The 26,902-nt window shown below is 43.0% G+C and overlaps 5 protein-coding genes across 13 annotated transcripts; 2 read left to right on the top strand and 3 right to left on the bottom strand.

Moving 5' to 3' along the window:
* Nucleotides 1-291: 291 nt before the first annotated feature.
* On the bottom strand, nucleotides 292-6,271 carry tspan11 (tetraspanin 11). 3 transcript variants are annotated; one of them, XM_088282838.1, is made up of 9 exons: nucleotides 6,125-6,271; nucleotides 4,961-5,076; nucleotides 4,408-4,599; nucleotides 2,928-3,002; nucleotides 2,726-2,830; nucleotides 2,471-2,629; nucleotides 2,308-2,394; nucleotides 1,642-1,764; nucleotides 292-832 (listed from the first exon to the last, which is right to left on the bottom strand). In XM_088282838.1, the coding sequence occupies exons 2-8, from the start codon at nucleotides 5,045-5,047 to the stop codon at nucleotides 1,687-1,689; spliced, it is 783 nt and encodes a 260-aa protein (XP_088138964.1). In that variant the 5' UTR covers nucleotides 5,048-5,076; nucleotides 6,125-6,271; the 3' UTR covers nucleotides 292-832; nucleotides 1,642-1,686. The 3 variants fall into 3 exon arrangements, with proteins under 3 accessions (XP_088138964.1, XP_088138973.1, XP_088138982.1); XM_088282847.1 differs by having other exon boundaries at nucleotides 4,961-5,073; nucleotides 6,125-6,258; XM_088282856.1 differs by lacking the exon at nucleotides 1,642-1,764.
* A 1,496-nt stretch (nucleotides 6,272-7,767) lies between these two features.
* Nucleotides 7,768-13,428, top strand: prmt8b (protein arginine methyltransferase 8b). 4 transcript variants are annotated; one of them, XM_088288496.1, is made up of 10 exons: nucleotides 7,769-8,125; nucleotides 8,572-8,793; nucleotides 9,456-9,611; nucleotides 9,687-9,750; nucleotides 10,308-10,450; nucleotides 10,541-10,628; nucleotides 10,692-10,807; nucleotides 11,252-11,339; nucleotides 12,271-12,392; nucleotides 13,056-13,428. In XM_088288496.1, exons 1-10 carry the CDS (start codon nucleotides 8,057-8,059, stop codon nucleotides 13,137-13,139), a joined length of 1,152 nt encoding a protein of 383 aa, XP_088144622.1. In that variant the 5' UTR covers nucleotides 7,769-8,056; the 3' UTR covers nucleotides 13,140-13,428. The 4 variants fall into 4 exon arrangements, with proteins under 4 accessions (XP_088144618.1, XP_088144622.1, XP_088144620.1 ...); XM_088288495.1 differs by having other exon boundaries at nucleotides 7,771-8,125; nucleotides 11,189-11,339; XM_088288492.1 differs by having other exon boundaries at nucleotides 7,768-8,125; nucleotides 10,308-10,628; nucleotides 11,189-11,339.
* A 14-nt stretch (nucleotides 13,429-13,442) lies between these two features.
* On the bottom strand, nucleotides 13,443-20,121 carry cracr2ab (calcium release activated channel regulator 2Ab). 4 transcript variants are annotated; one of them, XM_088288487.1, is made up of 18 exons: nucleotides 20,017-20,121; nucleotides 19,490-19,701; nucleotides 19,312-19,423; nucleotides 18,302-18,491; nucleotides 18,070-18,216; nucleotides 17,579-17,669; nucleotides 17,420-17,515; nucleotides 17,163-17,350; nucleotides 16,879-16,950; nucleotides 16,765-16,813; nucleotides 16,615-16,697; nucleotides 15,958-16,495; nucleotides 15,746-15,881; nucleotides 14,836-14,917; nucleotides 14,546-14,660; nucleotides 14,379-14,480; nucleotides 14,171-14,247; nucleotides 13,443-13,692 (listed from the first exon to the last, which is right to left on the bottom strand). In XM_088288487.1, exons 2-18 carry the CDS (start codon nucleotides 19,619-19,621, stop codon nucleotides 13,605-13,607), a joined length of 2,298 nt encoding a protein of 765 aa, XP_088144613.1. In that variant the 5' UTR covers nucleotides 19,622-19,701; nucleotides 20,017-20,121; the 3' UTR covers nucleotides 13,443-13,604. The 4 variants fall into 4 exon arrangements, with proteins under 4 accessions (XP_088144613.1, XP_088144612.1, XP_088144611.1 ...); XM_088288486.1 differs by having other exon boundaries at nucleotides 17,420-17,669; XM_088288485.1 differs by lacking the exon at nucleotides 13,443-13,692 and having other exon boundaries at nucleotides 13,703-14,247; nucleotides 17,420-17,669.
* Nucleotides 20,122-20,239: 118 nt separating this feature from the next.
* Nucleotides 20,240-22,122, bottom strand: ccdc59 (coiled-coil domain containing 59). Its single transcript, XM_088288498.1, has 4 exons — nucleotides 21,418-22,122; nucleotides 20,818-21,154; nucleotides 20,625-20,733; nucleotides 20,240-20,563 (listed from the first exon to the last, which is right to left on the bottom strand). The coding sequence occupies exons 1-4, from the start codon at nucleotides 21,560-21,562 to the stop codon at nucleotides 20,384-20,386; spliced, it is 771 nt and encodes a 256-aa protein (XP_088144624.1). The 5' UTR covers nucleotides 21,563-22,122; the 3' UTR covers nucleotides 20,240-20,383.
* Nucleotides 21,713-26,744, top strand: mettl25 (methyltransferase like 25). Its single transcript, XM_088288491.1, has 11 exons — nucleotides 21,713-22,141; nucleotides 22,281-22,454; nucleotides 22,516-22,623; nucleotides 22,692-23,179; nucleotides 23,252-23,500; nucleotides 23,579-23,608; nucleotides 23,894-23,967; nucleotides 24,959-25,052; nucleotides 25,197-25,271; nucleotides 25,496-25,567; nucleotides 25,771-26,744. Exons 1-11 carry the CDS (start codon nucleotides 21,928-21,930, stop codon nucleotides 25,855-25,857), a joined length of 1,665 nt encoding a protein of 554 aa, XP_088144617.1. The 5' UTR covers nucleotides 21,713-21,927; the 3' UTR covers nucleotides 25,858-26,744.
* Nucleotides 26,745-26,902: the final 158 nt, after the last annotated feature.

The raw sequence follows: 26,902 nt of genomic DNA, 5'->3' as shown, positions 1-26,902 counted from the left end.
TCAGAGTTTTCTGGCGGACTCAACGCGGTTTGAACGAAGCACCGCGGCAAAGTTTGGACAAATTACAGGGAAGCTGTGAGCTCGGAATATAATTACATGACAATAAAACGGAGGAAAAAGTTCTGACTTCACTAAAAGGAGCTCATCCTTGACAGAAATGCTCATTGTGCATCGAACGTCTCAAGCCAAGCAAAGCGAAAGACCAGGCAAAGAACAGAAAGCGCTCAATGGCGAGCTTTGTCTCCCTCTGGTGGCTCAGACAAGACATTTCAACTGGATTTGGTTTGCGGGTGATGTTCACTTTGTTTTTAATGTTTGTGGAATAGTACAGAGACAATCGGGAGCATGTGCACGTGGATATCGATCATTAGCACCAGTCCTGTTTCGTTTAAACACTTGAAGTTCTCCTTTAGGAAAAAAAATGCCAGTAAAGACTCACGAGACACTTCATTTCACACTTCAAAAATGTTTCAGCTACTTTTCAAGACAAAAGTGGACCTATTAAGGCTACTCTGGTGTCTTCCCGTAACACTTTGGTTCGGTTATCAGGCACAACATCAAACAACAAGCGCAGTGTCTGTTCCACTTTTTGGTATATTTCAGACACATTCATAATTTGCGAGCAGACAACAAATCATATCGCCACGGAAGCGTTGACCGCAGCCACTTTAGTCTGTCTCGTAATAAAGCGGAGAGGCAAGACGTCCTCCGAGAGGCTTCAGCACACACAAAAGGGGACGAGACAGAAAAAAAAAAAGGGGGGAGGAGACAGTCAGTAAGGCTCCATCTTGATCCTCCAGTACAAGCAGCAGGTGAGCACCATCCCACAGATCTGAAAACAGGAAGCGTCGGGTCAAACGCGTAGCCCCCGGTTCTAAGGAAACGATAGCGTCAATGATTGCGCTCAAGCGGCCACTGAAGCGGATGCGGATGGAATTTTGCTCCAGATGATGAGAGATGAGTATGCGAAGAGAAAAATCCACCAAAGAATGATTTGCACGAGAGCCAAGAAGAAGCAGAGCAGACTTGGCAAGCAGTCTTCGGTCGTGACAAAGCCACAAAGCATGACGCCGTCCATGCAAGGAAAACACAAGCCATTCAAACGATCAGATCAGAGTCTGTGCTGCTGTTTTGGTTAGCAACAGCAGTCAAACTGGCAGTTAACGTTGTCATGTCTGTAAAAAGCGTCCTGTTATTTCTTGATGTGGCTTCAAATCGTCACTGTCGGGTGGATGCCCAAATATGGTCAATTTTACATTTTTTGGGTCACAATCACAATTCAAGACTATTGGTCAGTCCCCACATCAGCATAATTAACGGAAAAAGTTGAAACTAATGTATTAACTCTAAAAACGCTCAATTGTTTGCACTTTTTGGAAAACGAGAGTTACTTATTGGATACAGATTTATATGTAGGGCAAAAATAACTATAAAAGGTGCTCAAATTATTTTGCAATAAATCATCTCCTCCTCATCGCACCTAGCTAGCTTGTCTCTACAAATGCTGTGGTTTGCTCACGTGCTGCAATATTCGCCTTTCAATTCGACTTTTTCTTTTCTCCAATCCATGCAGGGACTCGCACATGCGTACACACACACACACACACACGCATGCAAAAGTGATCCACAATGTGCTCACACCTGCAAAAGAACACGGGGAGCGAAAAAGTGCGGCGCTAACGACAATCACAATGTAGCCAAGTCCTCTTCCTCTTCTTTATAGAGAAGATAGATAAAGTAGGCGGTCAAGATAGCCCCGGCCAGCTACGCACAAACACACACACACACACACGCACACACACACACACGTGGGTGAGTGTGTTACACAAACAAAACAAACTACGAAATGTGTTAGGAAAGCTTCAAACAAGGAGGTTAAAATTTCGATTTATGTGTTAAATGGGAATCAATATTAGGACGGACGCGGACAAATTTTTGAAGGCAGAAAAGACATTGACGTGTATATATTCAACCTCATAACATTTTTGGCGGAATAACATGTGACAAGACACATTTTGTTCACAATAAATTAATGATACGACACAGCACTTACCTTCGTCACATTTCATACAGCATCAATAAAAAATGTACATTGGCGTTCGAGTGCGGGTTGGAATAAATCATAGGACAAATCAATTAACAATAATGGACAATCCAAATTAATTTACTATAAATTTAATTAATTTTAGATTACAGTTGATTTTTTTTAATTTTCTTTTTTATTAAAATGATTTATTATTTTTTAATTTTATTCATTTTATTTTTTTTTAAATGAACCGACTATCCCAAATGTTTTCCTCCACATACCTGCAGACACGCCACCCCAATGCCGACGGCCCCGATGACCAACAGGTGGTCGGCCAGAAACTGCTCCAGCTTGGTGATGCAGCCCCCCTGCGGACAGTGACGAACCTTTAAGCGTGACGGCCGTTGAAGGATGTGAGACACGATTCGGGGGGCACCTGCTCACCTCCACCTTGTAGATGTTGGACGGGTGGTCGCGGACGCCGCAGTCCGGCGTGACCGACTTGCAGCAGCTGTCGGGCACTAGAAGGCCGTCGGCGCGCTTGGACGCAATGTACACGCTGGTCGTCCAGTCTTGGTAGCTGTCGCTGCCGCAACACTTGAACTGGAAAAGACGAAAATGGCGGTCAATAAATTAAAAGGTGAAAAGTGTCAAAGTGGCTCTTGCAGTCTTTTTTTCTGCCTTCGGCGCTAAACGTACATCCTGTTGTAATTTGTCCACCGCTAATGTGATGGCCTCCTTCCCCGGTTGGGCGTAGTTGTCAGTCATGGTCTGCTTGAGATGCTGCTTCAGCTCCTCACTCAGCTGCAAACAAACATCAGAATGCCTCAAATTATTCCTTTGCAAAGCTTGTCTTGTATTTTTTTTTTTTTTTTGTTTTTTTGTGGTACGGGCAAGTTACCCTCTGGTAATAGACGTAAGCCAAAACTCCAGCCACCAATTCAATGAGGAAGATCAACAGCAAGCAGAAGAAATACTGTGAGAGACAAATGCAAATGTTGAGTTCCCGGAAGGAAAGCGACTTGACAAAGTTAGTCCATTAAAAACTTCCGGCGGCTGTCAGACGAGTGGCATCGGTCTCTCGGCCGTGACGCGGCGCGGTACGAGGCATCCGGGGAAAGACGTTTTGACAGGCGGGACTGGAATGCGATTTCCTCCCCCGGGGATCTCCATTATGCGTCGTGATTAGCTTGAGAAATACAAATCATCACTCCGGCGCAAACAAAGCATTATTTTCAAAACTAAACTAATGACCCGAGCTGGGAGGCTCTCAACGCAAACAAACGCTAATGACTCTAATTGCATTGAGTAAAGACTTGAAAATCCCGGGCGACGTTATGTAAGCTGCAAAGTGAACAAACCGCCCACTGCTTTTTCTTACTCGCACACGTTCAAATAAGAGCGTGGGCGGCATCACGCGTATCGCAGGAAACAAGGAGATGCTAGAAAAACGGAGTGAAATAAACCACTGCGGGGAAGTAGGGAGTTTTGGATTCATACAGCGTGGATGTCATGGAAAATGTCGACTTGCAAAGCCTGCTGTGTATCTTCTGGTAACACACAATACAGTCACTTTATGCTTCTCGCCCACACACACACACACACACACACACACACACACTTTGCCTCCATCCGTTCTGCACATACAACGTGTCAAAAAGTGTCCTTTAAATAGCACGATGTGAGTAAACGCACAAGGCTGTAAAAACCTGAAACATACTCAATGCAAAAATCACATCCATCCATCCATGGCAGCGAGATACGAGCCTATAAATAGTCCCGCCATAGCCAAGGTTCCCTCCTGCCCGCCTGCGTAAAATAATGAGGACAGCAAGGGCCTTGTCACAGCCATTTGTCACTTTCGCGAGGAGAAAGCGCCTCCCGTTGCAGACATGACAGGCTCAGTTGCTCGCGTGATGCTTTTAATGCGCCGCGAGAGTCAAGAAAATAGGATTTAATGGCACAGAATGACTAGACTGGCTCAGGCAGTACGGTGGACGCCTAATAAACTGGAGATTCATAATTTGGCACTGACTTTCACTTTAAAGAAACTTCTAATTTTTATGCTGAGTCACCTGTGTGAAAATGGGCACTTAATTAGTTTAAGTAAAAAAAAAAAAGTGCTGCCAGTGATTTATTTTTTATTTTATTTTGCTTTTTTTTTTTAATGAACATTATACTCAAAGGCTTAATTTAATAGTGGAATGCAATAAAATTGAAAAAAAAATACAAGTAATTAATAAAATCTAATTTATTAAATATTTGCTGCACTAGAGTTGCTCTAAAATGACAATTACAACCCAGCATAACCAACTAATTGACAACCATTCCCGTTTCTGTGACTTAAAAAAAAAAAAAAAAAAAAAACTCTCCATACTGACTGTGGAGAGGCAGCTCCTCTGCTCGCGGATGACGGCGCAGCAGCCCAGGAAGCCCGTGACCACCACCAACCCGCCGGCCAGGATGAGGATGTAGGCGGCGACGGCGAAGGTGCTGGATGCCAGAAGGCTCAGGAACTCGCTTTTCTCCACCAGCGTCCACACGCCCACGCCCAGGACGGCGGCACCTCCCACCTTGAAGAGCAGTAGTACACATGTCACACAAGGCCGGGGAATAATATACACTTCCTGCTGAACAATAAAAGGGAGGTTCCACATGTGTTCCTCTTGAGGAAATTCCGGCAGTTTCCTCAAGTTTTTGAGCGAAAAAGACCAACGTGCATTAAACTTGAAAAAATGTTTTAAAGTGACCCCAAGTGTTGTAGTTGCCAGAACCTGTCAAGCTCTTAAAGCAATTTATGAGTCATAACGCGCCAAGTCCATAAACTCCCACACGGCTCTCCCAGCACTTTGATGGGAGCACTAAAAATTTTTTTAAAATATGAGCATCATTAGTGGTGCATTTTTGTGGGAAAATGTAACACTTGTGACTTACCCAAAAGAGCGAGTTGAAGACAAACAGCAGGTACTTGAGACACACGGTCAGCCAGTCTTCCTCGCCATCTTTGTAAGCGGACGACATCGTCCTCTCTTTCCTCCAGTTTAGTGCTGCTGAAAAAACACAAGACATATAGAATAGAATCAACAGTTAATTTCCTGCATTTTGAAAAAAAAAATACAGCCATCTTATTTGCAGCAAATCCGCAAACCACACACATTCAATTATTTATTCAGAGCAATTAGCAGATCATAAAAACTGAATCACTAACTGGTGCAAAGAGCTTTCAGCTCTGTAAATAAACACCCTTCTTATCGTTTGGGAAGTACTTTAATTCATCTGCCCGGCATCCTTCTATGCTGATATACAATCTAATTGTACTGCAACTGTCTTATGTGGGACATAAATGTAATCAACGTAAAACTCTTCATTTAAATTGACTGTTGCTGTTCTTCTGGTATCTACTGTAAATGTGTTTTAATTTGTATTCTAATTTACTGCTAATTCATATTACACCATATGTGTGCATACGTGCATTGTTACAGCTCCAGCTGTTGTGAAATGCGCTAAATAAATAAAATTGTATTGTATTGTATTGTATCAATGACGTAAGCAACGAAAACTACGTAAACTCGTGTATTGGCAACGCAAGTGAACTAGTAAATTGACGTAAAACAACACGTTGATGTAAACAACGCATTGGACTCAGAAAAACTACAAAAAAATTATTATTTTGTCAACGCTATTAAATTAACAAATATCCAACGCGTAAAATGGTATCTTACGTAGGCGTAAATGACGTAAGATGGTAAATAGGCGTAAAGCGGGAATACAGTATACCTTGACGTCAAATAGTATTTTAACGTAAAATATTACGTAGGCGTAGGTCACCGTTTTCCGCGCAAGATATCAACAAGTCAGTGACTTTAAACGCCGCTACGTGTGTCAATAGACCCTAAACGTACATAAAAACACATTTTACTTGTTGATATTGAACACATATGTACGTTTTTCCACCACCTCCGCTGTTTCCGTTAGCAGAGCTCCCAAACGACAACATCCAGATCACCTGCGTCACTGATGCGCAGCACAAAAAGTTGAACGGGGGAAAAAGAAGCTCGACAAAACGACGTTTTGAGGTGTAGGTGACAACAAACTCACCAGATGAACGTAAAGATGGGAAAATGTCCCCTTGAAGTAGATTTTAAAGCTCAAATGTGACCAAAGGAAACCACCGCAGTTATCAAGCCGAGTCGGGCTTGTTGATGACAGGCTGTCCGATGGACGCTCGCGATGCCTTTGGTGCACCTCGTTTTTTTAAAAACTCAACGCCAATACAGTGCGTTTCAACCAAGCTCAGTTGAGTTAGATAACACACGATGAATGTTGACAAATGCATAATTATTTGTAAAAAGTTTCAGTATATATGATTTGGGGGTTAAAATACCCTAATCTTCACAAGAAGTCTTCTCATTTCCGACAGTCAGTGAAAGTCTCGCATTATGAACTTGTGGGAAGGGTCAACAGGGGGTGAGAGAAAGAAACAAAGCTGCTTGACAGACCGAATTCCTCTGAACAACACAGCCTCGGTTCCAAGGAAACCACAGATACAGCCTTTAGCATTTCACCAGCAAGAATGCAGCAATAAAGAGAGATTAAAGAGAAGAAAAGGCTCCAAGTTTGAGCTCTGCAAAGCAGTGATTTTCCAGACTCTGCTATCTGCTTATTTTCTTCATATTTGCATACTTAGCAGGGAAAAAGAGATGCCAGCTCGTTTGTTTGCTCATTCTGCTGTCATGCCTTGAGGCCTACTGGTAGGAAAAAAATAGAAGGAGAAACAAAAAAAAAAATCATTAAAATTCACAATACGGTGGCCAAGTTTTGACATCTGCTTGTTTGGACGCGAGCCTGTCTTGCCTAAGAGACATCTGGGTGGGCGAAAAAGGGGAAAAGTTAATGTAATGAATGAGTAGCAAAGAGGAAAGTGATGAACAATTGCTCAGGGACATCAATTGTGAATTATGGCTTTGTTTTGGTAGCTTTTTTTTGAGACGTGAGGACCACCTGCCTCATTTGAGTTATTATGACTGATGTAGACATTAATTGTCATACATTTATACTTGCTAAACACCAACATTTTATTTTTACATAAACATTCAAATGTGCATTAAATTGCAGTGCATATTACATGCATTCATCTTAATAAGCATTAACCATGTTTCTTACAAGACCTCTCACTGTACCATAATGTATATATAGCTATATTTAGTTTTGTTGCAGTGTAATAATTTAGTAGCATTTCCTTTCTTTTTAAAGTACATGTAAATCTATTTAATAGTAAGTGTAACCTAAGGAAGCATTTCTGTAATTTACTATGTATTTATATTATTATTTTTATTTAGTTATGTAGTATGGTTAGTCAAAATTCAATTGCATTTTTCCAATTTCAAAATAAATACAAAAAAAAGAAATGAGAGGAAAAATGGGTCATTAATTAAATAGGAAGACAATAAATCCCCCAAAATATTTAATTTAAATTATTTAATTATAATTGAAATGTAATTGTGGCTATTGTTTTAAAAAACTTAAATGAGTAGCATTTTACAGTTATAATTTATTTGACTAATTTTAATATAATTGATCTAAGTTTATCTTATATATCCATAGATTTGTACGGCAAGTGTACCTAATGAGGTGGCCGCTAGATGTGGAATAAGCATTTTTCCCGCGGATTTGAACGCCCCTCGGCTACAGAGAGAGCGGTCGAGAGACAAAGCGATTGAGTGAGAGAGAGAGACAGTTAATGCATGTGCAAACTTCGCGGGAGCCTCCACTCCACCGCCACGCACGCGAATACACGTGTGAAGGAGAAAATGCACGCGTGCACAAGGTGGAAGGGCTCGAACCCGGGACCTGCGGCAGGCGTGCACGCGCACTGAGTGACAACATGGATTAACGCACCCTTCCTACAACTTTTTTTGTTTTTAATTTTTCAAGTGTTATTATCAGGAAGTGCGTGCCATTCCCACGCAAATTCAACCGAGTGGCCGGTGGGGGACAATCAAATCTCGTGCGCAAGTCTCGCCGGCTCTCATGGGACTCGGCCACTCGTCGCGTTGTTTGCTGCTACGGCGGAAGATGGCGGAGGCGGACGGCTGCGAGGTAAGTGGAGGGGGGGTCCTGCACGAGATCCACGCGTGCTCTCACGTCCACGATACGTTACCGTAACGCTATAAAAGTCCTCATTTGTATAAACGACAATCAAAGGAACGTTCTCCGCTTCTCGATAAGGTGAAAGTGTTGCGTCGTAATGGGAGAAAGCCGCGAGAAAGTCGCTGTCCTTGGTGCTAAATCACACTGCTCTTTTTATCAGGCACACCAACTAATGTAATCATTCATATCTGATAGTGATTGAAACAATTAAAGTGCTTCTGTACCCTAGGCCAGGGCAAGGCGGTACGAGAGGAGAGGGGTGCCTAATATTTTGCACGTGCCATTCATTTGAATGAGGGTGGACTAAATATTAGGAACACTATAAGTATAGAATTTATTAAAAAAAAATTATATGTATATATATATATATGTATATATATACTTTTCTTCTCCAGCGGCACCAGGCCGTCACCTCCCACTTCTCCCAGTCAGCCCAGCTGCCCTGCGCGGCCAAACCAGTGCTTGCCGCCCACCACCAGCGCCAACGCCTACCCCACGCGGCCACCCCGCAGGCCGCCTATCCCGCTCGAGGCAAGGGCGCCAAATTCATGAGCCCCGAGGAGATGACGTCACGGGACTACTACTTTGACTCCTACGCCCACTTTGGCATCCATGAGGTACGGAAAGTGCACTGCATGCGAGTTATAATGAAGGGACACTTTAGAGGAGTTAAAAATAACTGCGATGTGTTTTCATTCCTGGCAATTTTGCACAACTGTAGTCGCTTTATGATGAGGTGCTCAGGTCCAATTCCAGCCAAGATTGGTTCTCTCTACATGAACACATTAAAATGACTTTGGCAGAGAAGACATCATTTTCCATTAGCAACCGTCGTCAATGTGTTCATTCCAAGAAGCACGGCTACATTACGCCGCCGACTCTGTGTGATCTATATCTTTGCTGCTGTAACACCTCAAATTTCCCCATTGTGGGACTAATAAAGGACATCTTATCTTATCTTATCTTATCTTATCTTATCTTAACCTCTTTGAGCAAACTATTTAAAGAATGACTTTGGATGTAAAAAGGTGCATGAGTGGAGAAATCTGGGGACATTTCACACCCAGGAGATTCCAAATTTAGTAGATAATTGGGCCTTTGCTCTCGCACAAAAGAGAGCAGCAGAAAAAAGGGAAGTCGGATATCGGGTGGCTCCCGGGGGGGGTTGGGGGAGGGGGTTGCGATATGCTCCTGTCTATTTCAAGACGTCGGCACTTTTGGCCCGAATTCTCCCGCATGTGTTCCTCATTGTGCTTAAGACGTTTGCGCTTCCTGTCAGGAAATGCTGAAGGACGAAGTGCGCACACTCACCTACCGCAACGCCATGTATCACAACAAGCACGTGTTCAAGGACAAGGTGGTGCTGGATGTCGGGAGCGGCACGGGGATCCTGTCCATGTTCGCCGCCAACGCCGGCGCCAAACACGTCTACGGGGTGAGGAGGAGGAAAAAAAGTCGTGTCGTCGTACGGGTGCACTTAACGTGAGAACTGCTCTTTTACTGCCCGTAGATCGAATGTTCCAGCATATCGGAATATTCCGAGAAGATCATCAAGTCTAATCACCTGCACAACGGTAAGCACGCGGCGATAAATTGAATGGAATGACACGAAATTAACTTGAAAATTTAAATGAGAGGAAAAATGGAGTTGATAAAAGCAAAAGACGTAAATGATTTTATGCAAATGAATTCAACAAATTAAACGCACTACATTTCAATAAAATATATTATAACCTTTATGAAAATTTTGCCAAAAAATTAACACCTGAACTTAATTTTAACAAATGTAATAAATATTTTTTTTAAAAATTGCAAAAAACACACTCCAAATCAAATTTATTAATATTTATTATTATTTTCATTATTATTATTTTTTTGAGGGCTCCCGAAATAAAGTGTAGAAGTCACGCTGCAGTATTGAATCTTGTTCACGAAAAAACGGACCACCCACAAACTTTCGAAATTCGACGAACTGACACCTTGATGTCATTTTTTGTGACACTTACGATTTATCCTGAAGGTCATCAAGGTCCCAACAGGCCTCGATTGTGACCTGGAAACAAACGAAGTGAAGTCACCATTTTGTCTCGCGCGTGTGGGTGTGTGTGTGTGTGTGTGTGTGTGTGTGTAGTGATCACCATCTTCCAGGGCAAGGTGGAGGAGGTGGAGCTTCCCGTGGACAAGGTGGACATCATCATCTCCGAGTGGATGGGCTACTGCCTCTTCTACGAGTCCATGCTCAACACCGTCATCTTCGCCAGGGACAAGTGGCTGGTACGGTACGCTGGAGGAACGGGGGGCGGGGCTTGCCCGGCGACCTATGAACTTTGGAACGCGCTGACGCTTCCCCCCCCCCCCTCGCAGAAACCAGGAGGCCTGATGTTCCCCGACCGAGCGTCCCTCTACGTGATGGCCATCGAAGACAGGCAGTACAAGGACTTCAAGATCCACTGTGAGTCCATTTATGTTCGCTTTCCAACACGCCATTGTGACTTACGATACGCCGCGCGCGCAGGGTGGGAAAACGTGTACGGCTTCGACATGAGCTGCATTCGCAACGTGGCCATCAAGGAGCCTCTGGTGGACGTGGTGGACCCCAAGCAGGTGGTCACCAACGCCTGTCTGCTCAAGGTCAGTTGCGCATTTTGGCATTTGGTGCATCTAGGGGTACCTAATGAAGTGGCCCACCAGAGGACATTTTTCACGGCGGGGATGAGCGCGATGGCCGAGTGGTCTCCGCGTGACGTGATTCACGCGGCGCATCCGCCGCCAACCAGCGCGCCCACACACACAGCATGCGTAGTTTGAGCGCTGGCTCGTTCGGAGTGATTCAACACGTGGGCTCACACACACACAGTGAATAATAATCATGGGAGATAAACACATACGTGTGTGTGTGTGGGGGTGGGGGGGTGTAATGTGTGAACTTCACATGCTGCAAATAAATGGGAGAAAAGCTTACTTGTTTGTGTTGCTCCTCCACTGCCGACACACACACACACACGCTTCCAGGAAGTGGACATCTACACGGTGAAGCCGGACGACCTGAGCTTCACGTCGGCGTTCTGCCTGCAGGTGCAGCGCAACGACTACGTGCACGCGCTGGTCACCTACTTCAGCATCGAGTTCAGCAAGTGTCACAAGAAGACGGGCTTCTCCACCGGTGAGGCCGGCCGGACATTTCATTAGGTACACCTGCACCTTGAAATCGTGACAAAAATGCCAAAAGGAGTAAATAACGGCGCGATAAAAATGAAAGATTTTGGAGCCAGTTCATGTGGGTTTTTTTTGGTTTTTTTTAGTTTTTTTTGCACACTGGAACTGAAACATTTTCAAAATATTTTTTCCAATTTAGATTTTTAAAAGTGAACATTTGATACAATTTCTGTAAAAAACAAGAGAAAAATGTAATTGAAATATCACATTTTTATTAACATTTTTTTTTAATTGAAAGTTTTAGGATTTTATACAAAACTGCATAGTAACTAATAGTACATTTTTAATAAAATCAAATAATTTTTTAATTTAATTTCTCAAATCTTTTTTTTTTTTTTTTTTTAACTTTTCTGGCCAAATTTTACAGACCAAACTAGTAACTGAACAATGAATAGTTTGTTTTCAAATTTTCTAGTATAACAACAATATTAATAATACCCTAATTTTTAATAAAAAGATGGACATTAAAACCAATTCCATTGACAAAATAAATGAGAGATTAATCGATTCATAAAATAATCGTTAACTGCAGCCCAAATATTTCTATAGACACATATGTATCTGTTTGGGTCAATTTTTAACATTCGTTGCTCATCTCATCAGCAGGTGTACCTAATGTTCTATTCCGTATATATTTACATATCTAATATTGTGGATTTGCCACTGCGTTTTTCGGCAACATGGCGTGCAGGAAACCCACGGTATTATGTAATCTTATATTGCATAATGCCGTGTAGAGGAGGTTCTATGTTTGGTTTATGCTGCCAGCGGGTCCCGAGGCTGAGAATGACCGCGGCATCTGGAGTGATGCCGTCTTGACTGCCTGTCTGAAGGCATTCCCTTCACCTGCGTCAATTTTCCCGTTCCCTCCTCCGCAGCGCCGGACGCGGCGAGCACGCACTGGAAGCAGACCGTCTTCTACTTGGAGGACTACCTGACGGTGAAGAAAGGCGAGGAAATATTCGGCAGCATCGCCGTCAGGCCCAACGAGAAGAATGTGGTAAGAACGACAAAGGTACCTTCATTCAGAAGACACTTTAACGGGTCAGATTGACCCGTTTGAAACTGTACTTATGTACCTATATTTGTTTTAAATTATTATTATTAGTATTAATTCTAATAATAATAAAAAAATGCCCCTGGGTCAATATGACCCATTGTTTATTATCTCCTTATTCACTGAATTTCTCACCATTACAATCAATATTTATGATTGTTTATTGAGCCGCTACATTTGTTACTCAGTATTCAAAATGGGTCAATTTGACCCGCAATATAATAAGAACATTAATTATATTGACTCAGAAGTGACACAAGAGGCTAAAAGGGGAGCACAGATCATGCAGCGGGTCAGAGTGACCCATTGAAAATTGCAGTTGCAATTGTTTTTATTATTATTGTTATTATGGTGTCATATTAATTTCTCAGGGACAGATATTATGTTCTTGGGTCAATTTGACCCGTTATCTAAAAGTGGCCAAAACAATCAATACATGTATAGGTGATCATTTAGCTGCTTACCACTTTTTAATTTATTTTAAACTTTAAAATGGGTCATTTTGACCCATAGAAGTGATACAGGGGGAGCATTTTAAAGACAACAAATATTTTATTTTTTTATTTTTTAAAGCCACTGATTGCTTTCCTCTTTCTTTGACTGCAGCGCGACCTAGAGTTCACCCTGGAGCTGGACTTTAAAGGCCAGCTATGCGAAGCCGCCATCTCTCACGACTACAAGATGCGTTAGGCGCCCGAAAACCGATCGTTCCGTCCGCGCAGGCGAGCGCACCTCGCAGGACGCCATCCAAGCCAGCCTCGGTGATGTCATCAGTATGAGCAATAACGCCAAAATGACAGACACTCTGAAGAATGTACCGACCTCAAAGGACCCCCCCGTTCTGTCGTGGGTCAGATTGACCCATTTTAACTGTATCGTTTAAGCATGAGAAGTCTTTTGCTTAGTTAAGAACGCCCTGAAGCGTATCGCTGATAATGTAATGTCGAAGAAAGCCGGTGAATTAAAAAGCTGAAAGGAAGTCATCGTTTCCAGTTTTCATTTTCAAACGGAATTGCAAATATTTTATTCATTTATTCTGAAATGTGATTATAGAAATAATGTGGATAAAATGTGATTTCCCCAAACTTGAATTTACAGAAATATTGCATAATTGTGATCACACAAATACAAACGAAGACCACAACCAAGACGCGTTTACTTGCAGCAGGCCTTCTTCTTCAAGGGTCGAGCGCTGAGGATGACTGTGGTGTCTCGCACCTGGTCCTCCTGCTCCATTAACACCCTGAGGGCCAATTAAAACAAGAAACAGTGAGTATAAAAAGTCAACACACCCCTGTTAAAATGCCACAATTCTGTGATATTAAAAAAATTTAACAAATAAGACCAAAATAAATTATTTCAAAATATTTCTCACCATTAATAAAAGCTGGACAACTGTGTTCTGTAGTTTCATAAGTGTGCACACCCCCCTGCAACTATGCAAATGAGCACGTTCAAAATAAACCCATCACATTCAGACTCATGTTAAATGGAGTCACGTAGCAATTCTAAGAGGGTGTGTACACTTATGCTACTACATTATTTCAGTTCTTGAAAAGATATGATTGAGTTGTACAGGTTATAGGTCACATTAAGGATGGATTCATGATTTTATTTGGTCTCTATTTTTTTTTTTTTGGTAATAAATACCTGGCATTTGAGTAGTCACTGCATTGAGAGCATCGCTACATGCTACGCTAACGAGTGTGATGTCATCATACCGAGCCAGGTGGGTCAGGGACTCGGTCACGTTCTTGCCCGTGTAGGCGCTGACCTCGTAGAACATCACCTTGCTTTCCTGCATGCAAAAAGGCAAGCTTTGAATATTCTTTTCATGCTTTTTATTTTATTTATGCAAAGTGGCGGTTATCGTGAATAACTGGGTAGGACACGTACGCTATTACAAATAGAAAGTCGGGTTCATCTTACCTGGGCCAGTTGTTCCGCTTCTTTAAAGGAGACCTCCCTGTCGCTGTCCATGTCCATTTTGTTGCCCAGAACAAGGATTTGGACGCCTTCTCCTGCGGCATCCTAAAAAAATTAAATGTTGACGTGGCAAAAAAAAAAAAAAGGGGGAGGAGCTTCTGAGGCCAAACCTTGACGTTGGCGAGCCACGGTCGCACAGCCTTGAAGCTCTCCTCCAGCGTGACGTCGTACATCACCACCACGCCGTCGGCCTTGCGAAAGAACTGCTTGGTGATGCTGCGGTACCTGCGCCGACAACACGGTGAACCTCCGCAACCCTCGACTAATAAGACGAGAGGCCGCTGCCAGTTTCCAAAGCCCATCCTGCTGATTTATCCGCGGTTTCCGCTGAGCTCGCAAATTCAAGATGCTGCATGTGGAGATGGAACAGGGCCCGGGAAAATAAATGATGGCCGCTCACCTTTCTTGCCCTGCCGTGTCCCAAAGCTGCATCGCGATCTGCATATTGTTCAAGGTTAACGTTTTCACGCTGAAGTCGATCCCTGACGAAGAGTCAAGAGTGATGCATTAGTCGGTAAGAATTTTTTTTAATTATTTTGGGAGTCCCCAATTATCCCCAAAAAAAAGAAACAATATTGGGGGTTTTTTGGGGAGAAATATAATTTTCACATTATTCTGTCGTTGAGTGAGGCATTTAGAAAAATGGAAAACATTTATTATCAGCACAAATAAATAATCTAGACGTTTACCTGCATCTCAGATTAAAAAACAAAACAAAACAAAAACAGTTGACCAAAAAATGTCATGTTACACAAAGCACTGAGAATTTAAAAAAATGAAAAAATACTCTATATTATTATTTTATGTACTATTTTCATTTTCCATTATTCTCTTAGAAATCTGGGGAAAAAATTATAATAAATAAAAATAATAAATAAATAAATAATAAAATAATAATAATGATAATGTAACCAAAATATATATTAATATTTTAGTCATTTTAATCTTTTAATTTATATTTTTTCTATTAATTCAGTCATTTAACTGAGAAAAGAGGGAAAACTTAAAAATGCGCATTTCATTTAAACGTTTTTTTTGGGAGGCTGATTGAAGACAATCTAACTTTTTCAATCAATTATTTTTCCATTTCGATTTTTTTTTCATTTTCAAGTTGACATTGAACTTTCCGGGCGAAATAAATTGAAACGGAAAGGGGTGGGCACGCACCACAGTTGTTGGGGGGGGATGAAAGTGAAAATTAATCCTCTCTGGCCTACTCTTCTGTGTGACTTTACAAGCCTTTTCATGTGACTTTTACCTTCACATCTATTGAAAAAATAAATAAATAAAAGAATGAGAGAGGCACTCACCCACAGTCGCCGTGGTGGATGGGTGGAAATGTCCCTCGCAGAACGAGCGTAGAAGCGACGTCTTGCCCACGCTGGAGTTGCCCACCAAGACCACCTTGAACAGACGACTGGGGCCTAACACGGGCACTTCCGCCACCTGAAACGAAAGCAAAGAAATCATTGTGGGAATGGAGGACGAACAGGTTTTTTTAAAAAGTTGTCATGTCGCATACGTGCTGCGTCTCCTTCCCGACCGGCTGCCGCCGCGGCGACATGGGGGTCTTCATCGCCCGAAAAAACTGCCCCGCTTTCCAGGCGACCACGCTGCATTCCAAATCGCTGTGCGCCTCCTCGCCGTCTTCCTCCTCGCTGAGCTGATGCAGGAGGAGTTGCGGACCCCCCTGGAGGAGGTGAGGCAAGTGGTCCTCTTCGATGGAGATGACCCGGCGGAGGGGCCACCCGCCCGGCGGGGTGTCCAGCACCTCGTCGTCGACGTCGGGTTTAGTCTCCGCCCTCTTGGCCCGCTCTCGGGCGCTCCTCCGAAAACTGGAAGACCTGGCGATGGCCTTCTTGCCCTTGGCCCTCACGTTGTGAGATTTGGGAGGGGCGGGGCCGCCGTAGCCGTTGGCCAATCCGGCGCTCTTTTTCACGGAATTGACAGCGACTGCGTCGTCCTCACTACAGGAGGAGGAAGCAACAAACACGATTTGAAGGTGCTCTATAGGCAAGGCCTCCAGAGACTGGTAGGAGCCATCCAGCACCAGAGGAGATCTTTGGAAACGGGAGAAACAGAGGATGTCCTCAAATGTTAAACCATAAAAAAAAAAAAAAAAAGGCAGATATCCTCTGTTTTTCCTCTCTTATGACATCATAAAAAATGGAGGCGTCACCTTTTGGCCGGCTGGCTGCTGTCGTCAAACACGTTCGCCAGGCCGGCTCGCTGCTTCTGCTTCTTCCTCAGAGAAGTTCTCGGCTGTTTCAGAAAATGTGGAGTTGAAAAGATTTATTTTTTTTCCATGAAAATAATAAAATAGACTCACCACACCAGAGCAGATGTCCCGCTCGTCCTTTAGATGTTTGTTCATCTCCCTGAGAGAGATAAAAAAAGAGAGTGAAAATATGATCCAAATGAACTTGGTGTTGTTTGGATGTACCTGAGGAGGTCGAGTTGCTTCATGAGGCTTTGCTTCTCTCTTTGCAATCCTTCTGTCACTCTGTACATTTCCCTAGACGGAGAAAAAAAATGATTTCAAATGAATCAGGCGTAACTAAGAATAAAAGTACACACAGGCCAAACAGGAACAAGAACCAGATTTGGGAACCCTTCATCCACTAAAAAAATCACACAAAAAAATGACATCATGAGAACCCTACTATGAAACCGTCTTAACACCTGACTTTCAAATCCTACTCCTGTTTTTTTTTTTTGTGCACCCACATCTCCTTCTCCTGGTGCAGGCGCGCGGCCTGTTCCTGCAGCACGGCCAGCTGGTCCTGGGCCACCAGCAGCTCCTGACTGGTGCTCTCCAGCGCCCGCGCCAGCTCGTCGTTGGTCACCTTCAGCTTGACGTTCTCCACGTGGCTCTCCTGCTTCTCGCTGCTCAGCTCGCGGCACTCCAGCTCCAACTACGAGCGGAACCGAGAAAGGTTTTCCAAAATATCAAACCTGGTGACACATCAAGAATAAATCCTCACTCTCTTCTGTTTCTGGAAGAGCAGCTCGAGTTCCCTCTCTTTGGACGACAGCTGGTCTTCCAGATCCTGGCTTCTCGACTGGAGACGCTCCGAGTCCTGCGGGCCCCCCAGGGGGTCAAAGTTCACAAGGCAGCGGTTGTGTTGATCAACGTGACGTACCTTCAGCAGCAGCCTGTCCTTCTCCGTCTTGATCTGCGCTTCCATCTCCTCGTACAGGTGGCGGATCTCATCGTCGTGCGTCGCCGCCTTCCTGCGGGGGAAGAACGCCCATTAAGAACGTTCCGGAACCGCCTTTGTTTACTCACTTACACACACACACACGCACACACAAAAACGCAAGCCTTGAGCACTATTTGCATTCCCCTGCGGCAATTACGAGCTAAAAGCTAATTATCCGGAACGCCGTACCATGCGCCGCCGCGGGAACGTGACCCCAATTATGGAGTACATGACAAGTATGCTTCTGTGTTTCATATAACGTGGACTAAATCATCTCTCCGGCTGCTGCGTGTTTTCTCACGAGCTCAAGGCCAAGATTAGCGGTCATTTGAGACAGCTTAAGGCTGATTAGGAGATTGTTCCATGTGGAATTGCAGCTCAACACGCTGTCATGTAACACAGTTGGAAATATTTATTTTGCATGCTCTGACCTCTGGAGGGCGCTCTCCATGTCTTTCTTCTCCCGATGGGCCTCCTTGATCTGATGGGTGACCCTTGCCAGGAACTCCTCAAAGTTGGAGAGCAGGTGAGGCTCGTCCCGCCTGAGCTGCGCCCACAGGCTGCGCACCTCGTCCGGGCTGGAGGAGAAAAACTAAGCGTGAGGCATTTTTGGCGGGGGAAAAAAAAAATATCAGGCTGGCAGGTTTCAGGGATGTCACGCACTCCTCAAAAACATTACTGGCTCCCAGGCTGTCCAGCAACATACAGAAGTGGCCTTCTTCCTCATCCTTGCCCCAGGACAGCTTGGCTTCCCATTGGCTCTGGTACAAGGCCTCTTTGGCCCGCAAGCCCGGAACTTGCGTCTGGACCGACTCGTCGGTCACAGAGATTCTTCGGCCGTGGAGAAACTGACCTGAGATGAAGCCGGTCAGAGTTACAGAAATATTTAGTTCCAAACGCAAAAGTAAAATCAAGATGGAGTGCACCACAACTAAAAAGTCTGGAGACATTTCTCCATTTAATAGCTTGAGAAAGTTTTGTCACGTATCTTTAATATTTCTGTAACGTTTTAATCAGTTATAGCTTGAACAATAACACTGTGCTTAGGTATAGAAAAATATTTTTATTTTTTTAAATATATTTAATGATTGCACATAGATGTCAAATCTAATTAAAAAGGATTTAAATGCAACTGTATTGTAAAAGTTCAAACTGTACTTTGGCAGTAATTCTTTTTCATATCACTAGGGGGAGCCCAAGTAGCACAATTTGAGAATTTTGCTTAAAAAGTTCAAAAGGAAAAAAAAACTGCGGTCTCACAGAAATAAGTGCGTGAACTGGATAAATGGATTTTTTTCAAGTTCAGATTAAATTTGGCTCACATTCAGGTTTAAATTATTGTTCATTATAACACTAAATAACTGCACTTTTTTTTTCCAGAAATGAGCTCAAATTTAATATGTTGCTTTAATTTTCTATTTGCACAACCAAAAAAGTTCACCATTTAAAAACATCGGGGAGGAATGTAAAATTTTATATAATCGTACTTGTGACTAAAAATAATATTTAATACTGCGATGAAAAACCACTAGAGATCATCCTGTTATTACTATGTAATAAAATAAATAAATACATAAAAATCCTGCTTCATGTTTTGAAACTTCTACACAGATCATAAATATAAAAAAATAAATTAAAAAATCCATGATAAACATCCTTGCTGGAAAACGTACTGAATCCGGAAGAGAAGGCCTCAAGCGTGAGATAACCGCTCCGCTCCGTATCCAGAGAGTCAAAGACGTCCTCCAGCTCCTCGGCCGACAGCGGCAGCTCCCTGTGGAGCCTCTGCCATCACCACACGACAACCTCAGACGCTTTCCGACACATCCGACTCTCCCCGCCGACTCTCACCCTCATGTCGGTGCGCGTGATGAAGCCCCGGTCCTCCACGTCGCACGTCTGGAAGAACTCCTTGGTCTTATCCAGCAGGGCGATGCGACCCCAGCCCGAGCCGCGACCGCCGGGCCTCATGCTCTCCTCCATGATGATTGGATCCGGCTGCCTTCAGCACCCAAAACCTCGCAGAGGCATGTAGGTCAGCGTGGAATCAAGCGCTCTGAGCCCTTTGGGTTGTCATGACGACAGAAGAAAAAACACAGAGAGATTTGTCCAAATACTTGCGTCCCGTCCCTGCTTTCGACTTCAAGGGTCAAAAGGTCACTTTTCAAAATTATTTTTTGTGTGGAGGTGATAGAAAATGCCCTCGTTTTCTAATACGCCTCGAGAGGCGTGCTAACACACACACATCGTAAAATGTTAATCCCTATAATGCCTGCAAATGTACAAATCATCTGTTTTCACACCCCACCTTAATAATCAGCACACATTGGACAAAACCTTCACACCCAACCACAAAGAACACGTAAATGACTTCTTACCGTGCACAACGCTGCAAAAGGAGAGCAACAAAAGCGCAATAGAAAAAGTTACTCAGTCATCCTGTGACCACGTGATGTCATGAGGAAGCAGACCCGAGGCTTTTTTTTTTTAGCCGTGGCGCAGAGGGAGGATAATCTCTTGTGTGTGCAACATGCTCTTGTTGCCATGACGACAACCTCGAGATGAATTGATTTTCATTAACGACAAAGAAGAAAATGTGTATAAATGGAGTATTTTTAGATTTATTACCAAATTCACAAAATAATACACGAGCATACTGTCAGTTTATCTCACAATGCCATCTTGTGGTTAAAAACGCAGCACGTGATTCACTTTCAGGAAAAAAAAAAAAAAAAAAACCTGTGTTCATTTTTTTGGATCAGTTTCTGAGATTTTCTGGATCTTCTGAAGCAAGTGGTCCATTTGAAGATTGAGATTGGGCTGTCCCTTTTTGGTCTTCTTGCAAAGCATCTGGTACGTCTCCATCTTTTTCTCTTTGTACTTTCGAACGGCCTCCTCGCGCTGCTGCTTGTGCTTCAGGAACGCCTGGAAAACATGACGGCGGATTTAAAACGGAAGCATAAAAATAGGAAGTCAGAGAGCATACCTCTTTCTTTTCCCTTCGCTTTTCGCAGACTCTTTCGCACTCCTCCAGAGATCTTTGGAAGGACGTCTTCTTCTCCATTTTTTTCTTCATGCGGTTGCTTATGGGAAGGCTAGAAGAGAAGATTTAAGAGAAATTCAGTCACAGGTGAAAGATATTATTTGTATGTCTCTTTATTGATTATTTTAATCACTACCTTTCTGCTTCCGGTGCTGACTTTTCAGTAATTCCTTCCTCTGGTGCATCTGTACATTCCTGATCAGAACCGGCCTTCTCTTCCATCTCATCCTCCTTTGGCGGCTCCTGAACCTGTCCTTTCTTTCTCATTTTGACCCGGTTCACTCTGTTCGTCCACGCCTCATTCTTCAGCTTCTCCGCCTCGGCCATGTACAAATGCTTGAGGTGCTCCGGGTACTGTTCGCTGTAAAGCGATGACAAGGACGTCTGTGGGTTTCGTTTCTTCTTCTCCTTTCGTAAAAGCTTGTAGTATTCATGCTTCACTTTCTCTTTGCGCTCAAATGCAAAACCTTGACCTGGGACATGGAGATAAAGCATGCTGAGTGTCAGATAGTGATGCTTGGGGATAAATATTGTGAATGTTACTAATTTGTTAGCTTTCTCTATTATTCACACAATTTGTCCAGGAGGGGCAGTTTGTTGAAAATCTAATAACACTCGTGCAATAAATTAGCAAACATAAGATTAAAATAGAACATAGCACATCGAGTCAGTGGCAAAACAAGCAATACAATTCATAATCAATAATTGGCATGTAAAAGAAAGAGCCTTCACTAACCTTCTTTAATACTTCCTTGGAAAATTTTATTTTCGGGAACCCATTTCTTCTTTTTGACGCCGCCATTTCGCATTTGGGGCTTCTTCCAGTTACCTTCTTTACGTGGAACGTAACCTGTCTTCATTTTCGGATTTATCGGTGCCATTCGGACTTAGTTCTGATTCTGGGATAGCGAAATGTTTACATGCGTTCCAACTGCGTGTAAGCAGCAGTCGCGGGATGATGACGTCATTGTAGACACGATTAAACTAGCTCAGACCCATCGATCATTCAGTTTTGTCGACTAGAGAATTAAAACTGAGAAACATGAGATTTATTTAACTATAATACATTTTATCAAGAATATAATTTATTACTGGCTAAAAGGTAAACATAAAAACTCTAAACACCGCGTTTCCATAAAAGTGGAAGATCGATGAGCTTTGATTAATTACTAATGCCTGGATTATATCGGAAGTGGACGATTGACATGAATCGCGAGTGTTCGCCTCATTTTTGTCATTTTTCACCATGATTCCCTCCTCGATCAAGCTGGTGGAGCTGCGGCAACGCATAGATGAAGTCACGCGTTTTCTCGCAGCCACTCTGAGCATTGCAAACGCGCACACGGTGGAGTTTTACACGCACGACGTGTGGAGTCGTTTCGTGACCGTGTCGCCTGAGGAGGTGCTCAATGCAATTGTCATAAGTGGCCACCAGAGGGAACCAGAGGTCCATAAACAAAGTGAATATTAATTATTGTGCCTAAAAAACGCTTTTGTTGACATTTTAATAATACTAGAATATCATTTGCACTAAATAAAATAAACGTTCGGATTATGTGTCTATAATTCATGCAATTTGACCCTTTTCTCCACAAACAGAGCAATTGAGGACCACATTTGGTTTTTGCAAAGACACAAACAAGCTGGTTGACACTCATGAACTGCTGCATTCAGCCAAGGCCCACTCACTTCCCGGCCTGGGGGTCTGCATGAGCCGGAATGAGCTTTTGGAGGCCCTCAGACGAAAGCCCACGGATTTGGGCGATGAGACGGGTATGAACTTGATCAATTGAATGCAATGCTTTGAGAGCTCACCATTTTTTTTCTATTTTAGGTGTCAAATTTCAGCCTGATGAGTTCATGAACACGAAAAAGTCACATGAGGTGCAGTCCATGGCGGAGGTTGTGGACTGTTTAGCCAAGCGCTGTGGAGTCAAACAGGAAAGTATTGTTTTTGAACCCTCTATTGGATTAAATCTCATCTGATAATCATCGTGTTTATCGCGCAGGTGATAGACGTGGGCTCGGGGAAGGGCTACCTGAGTTCCTTCCTCTCCCTCCAGCACGGCCTCCGCGTCTTCGGCATTGACTCGTCCAGCACCAACACCCACGGAGCTCAGGAAAGGAACCGCAAATTGAAGAAGTTCTCCAAGGTGTACCAGAAACAAAGGAAGGCTGCAAATGTCGAGGCAGAGCACCAGGTGGTAACGGAAATCAAAAGTGCAGAAGATGGAAATGAGCCACAGGAGGATACGCGGCAGACACCAGATCCAAACCCCAAAGAGGATCTTTTCTTAAGCGCCATGTCATTGGAGGTGATACAGCCTGGCAGGGCTCCCCCCAGCTCACTGACTGATGAGGAGAGGCAGAGGAGGAAGACGGAGAACCTCCAGAGGAAAGCCCGGAGCAGAACCGGCGCAACGGGTGCCGTATTTTCACCGCTCACGTCCTACGTTACCGCTGAAACCGAGCTGAGGGAGCTCATCGACGAGCTGGAGGTGAGCAAATCGCGCATATGGACTTTCCATCATCGCTGAACTTTGTCTTAAACCTCTCCCTCCTGCCGCCAGGACGCGGTTCTGGTGGGACTGCACACGTGCGGCGACTTGGCGCCGAGCACGCTCAGAATGTTTGTGGCCAAAGCGGAGCTGCTCGCCGTCTGCAGCGTGGGATGCTGCTACAACAAACTCTCGGAGCAGTTTGAGCCCTTCTGCGGCCCTCCAGAATGTTCGCGTGGTGCGTTCGGGTTCCCTCTGAGTCAGCATCTACGCCGCCACTCGTGGTTCTGCGGCCGAAACGCCAGGATGTCGGCGTGCTTGGTGAGTTTCCATGAGTCACGTTCGTAACAGTGCGGCGAGTGTCTCACGGTGTGCTTCCTTCCTTGCTGACGACAACAGGCGCTGGAACGAGTCGCGGTGGGCCACGGGGTGAGTGCGCCGCTGTTTGTTTGTGTGTCGATCGTCAAACAAAAATCCATCAAATCCTAGTTTGTCAGCGACTGCCATTGTTTCGAGAGCGTTTGTTTGGGGGAAGCGGCGCTGGCGGCTCCGGGCCAAAGCCGATACTTGACGCCGGCTGCCATTAATATGGAATGTTTATAAATATTAATGCAATCACTCCATGGGGGGAAGCTGAATACAAAAACAGGCTCGATTGAAACGTGTATCGCTCATCTGCCGGCATGCTGGTTTTTGTTTTTCCTCACACACAAGATTCAGATGGATTCACTGTTCTACCGGGCGGTCCTGCATGTTATTCTCCGGGATCACTACGGTGCCTATAAAAGGTATGGCATGTGGAAACCTTTTTTTTTTTTTTTTGCCTTCCTATACCCTCAGTAATGCTTATTCATGATTGGAAAACTACCACAATATTTTATTAAAAGCATCTATTAATTCTTTAATTATTACAACATATTTTCTATATTCTGCTGTAATTAATTTTCTTTAATTTTCTTTTTTTTTTTTGCCTTTCTATAACCTCAGTAATGGTTTTTCATGAGTTGGCAAAATACCACAATATTATATTTAAAAGCATATAATTATTTAATTATTAGAATATATTTTCTATGTTCTGCTGTAATTAATTTTCTTTAATTTTCTTTTTTGCCTTTCTATAACCTCAGTAATATTCTTTCATGAGTTGGCAAAAGAGCACAATATTATATTAAAATCATATATTAATTATTTAATTATTAGAATATATTTTCTATATACTGCTGTAATTCATTTTCTTTTTTTTTTGCCTTCCTATAACCTCAGTAATAATTTTTCATGAGTTGGCAAAATACCACAATATTATATTTAAAAGCATATAATTATTTAATTATTAGAATATATTTTCTATGTTCTGCTGTAATTAATTTTCTTTAATTTTCTTTTTTTGCCTTTCTATAACCTCAGTAATCTTCTTTCATGAGTTGGCAAAAGAGCACAATATTATATTAAAATCATATATTAATTATTTAATTATTAGAATATATTTTCTATATCCTGCTGTAATTAATTTTCTTTTTTTTTTGCCTTCCTATAACCTCAGTAATAATTTTTCATGAGTCGGCAAAATACCACAATATTATATTTAAAGGCATATATTAATTATTTAATTATTAGAATATATTTTCTATATTCTCCTGTAATTATTTTCCTATTTCAAAAGGATATTTGAACCAATGATGGCACAAAGCATGTCGGTATATATTCTTCATCCTCTGCAAAGAGCGACTACTAGCGATTATTGCATTTTCCAGAGGAGTATATTCCGATGTATGTTTTTAGTGAAAAGCGAGTGGGGAACGTCTACTCCAAAGCGAAATCCTTTGTGGATTACGTTCGACGGGCTCTTCGCAAGCTGGACCTGGATGAGTCAAAGGTCAAAATCACAATATTTCACATTTATATATTCAATTGTTTTTTTTTGTTTTTATTTTCCACGATAAAAGGATTCTGCGCGGTCGCCTAGGTAACCGCAAGCCAAACGATGACACAGTCCTTGATGATACATTTTCCATTCCAGCTTTCCGACGAGGACATTCAGCGGTGCCACGACGCGCACGCGCCTCGCCGGCCCGAGATCCACGCTTTTAATCTGGTGAGCCGTTTTGCACAGTGCTGCCCGCGTCCACGTAAAAAAAAAAAAAAAAAAAAAAAATCATGCCTTTCTCGTAAAAGCCAATAAATTAGCCGCCGTTAAATGAGCTCATTGCGGTCGAGGTAGAAATGATGCGACGCTGAACGGTGAAATGGCTTTCGGGTGGTTTTAATGTGTAAATGGTGCGGAATAAAAACCTGACTCTGGTTCTTGTGCGCGGGTAGTTGAAGGTGACTCTGGCTCCTTGCATTGAAGGCCTCATTCTCCTGGACCGCCTCTGCTACCTGAAAGAGCAGGTACGTAATTAGACTCTCGTGCGTGCACTGATGAGAGGAGCCAAAATTGGAGATGAAGGAGCTAGTGCTTAAAAAATAAATAAATAAAAAAATCTACACCCATTATTTCGGATTCAGGGCCAGTGACGTTTAAGGAAATAATAATTTTGAGCTCTGCTTAATTTATTTTTTTATTAATTTTTCCCTTTTTTTTTTTTTCGCAGCACGAGGGATCCTTTTCCGCTTTGGTGCAACTGTTTGATCCGCTCCTGTCGCCGAGATGTTACGCCGTGGTCGCGCTGAAGGAGTGACATGACTGCAGCTCTATTTTTAGACATCATTTATTGATTATGTGACATGTCAATTTGGTAATAAAGTGAGATTTTTTTTTTTTTTTGGAGATAGCGTCGCTTCACAAGTCATGTAACACGTGCCGGAAAACACCTGGAAAAAGCGGTTTGATTGAGCTGTGTCAGTTCTAAAAAAATAAATAAATAAATACAAAAAAAAAAAAAAAAAAAAAGGTCGTCGCCGCCGAGGCCTTTGGGGGTGTTTGAGGCAAAACCTGGATGGCCACGCGAGTCTGGAAAGACCATCGCGAGGCTCCCCAGTGTCAGAGGAAGAGGCCTTGACCTCTTTAATCTGTACAGCTGTTTTGCTCGCTCTCTCAATAAATCTTACATGCTTGGGAAGGAATATGGTAACGGCGCAGACGCATGAATTACGAATGGAATTCAGACGTCGTGTGGAGTTGCGGCGTTCGGGGTGACCACAAACGTCGGGATCGCCGCTTTGCGCTATTCCAAGTGAATTTTCACGCTTGCAGGCAGGAACGGCTAGAAATGACATCCAATAAACATGATTGAAGTCATTCAAAACTTAAAAAAAAAAAATGGCTTCTTGTCCCGCACGCACGTCACGGTGGTTTTGCTCCACGCGTAATATTAATACCATGAGTGCAGAACGAAGCTCGGCCCTGCAGCTGTGATTACCCGTTTCCTGCGTGATGTTTATCTGCAGGGCTGAAGACGCAGTGGTTCCGGAGTAAATAGCATCGCGGGGGGAAATGACTCGGTATGTTTGGCCTACAGTGTGGCGGCGTATCTGTGGAACTATCGACGGAAACGCTCTCCGTGGCAAAGGTTTGATCACTTTTTCTTTTTTTTTTTCCCACGCTCTCAAATTTAGAGATGGGAATATGTGGGATAGGAGATATTTGGATTTTAGAATAAATTTGTAAAAGTACTATTCTACATCAGAATACTCAATTTGAAAATATTTTGTTATGTGCATATATTAGATTTAGATTATTGCCTAAAAAAAAACTTAAATATTAACTATAATAATGATTTTTTT

This window comes from Idiotropiscis lumnitzeri, chromosome 2 (assembly GCF_059441095.1).
Source record: "Idiotropiscis lumnitzeri isolate Australia: NSW breed Sydney's pygmy pipehorse chromosome 2, RoL_Ilum_1.0, whole genome shotgun sequence".
Taxonomy (NCBI): domain Eukaryota; kingdom Metazoa; phylum Chordata; class Actinopteri; order Syngnathiformes; family Syngnathidae; genus Idiotropiscis; species Idiotropiscis lumnitzeri.
The sequence above is the reverse complement of the archived record's forward strand: the minus strand, read 5'-3'. Positions and strand labels throughout refer to the sequence as shown.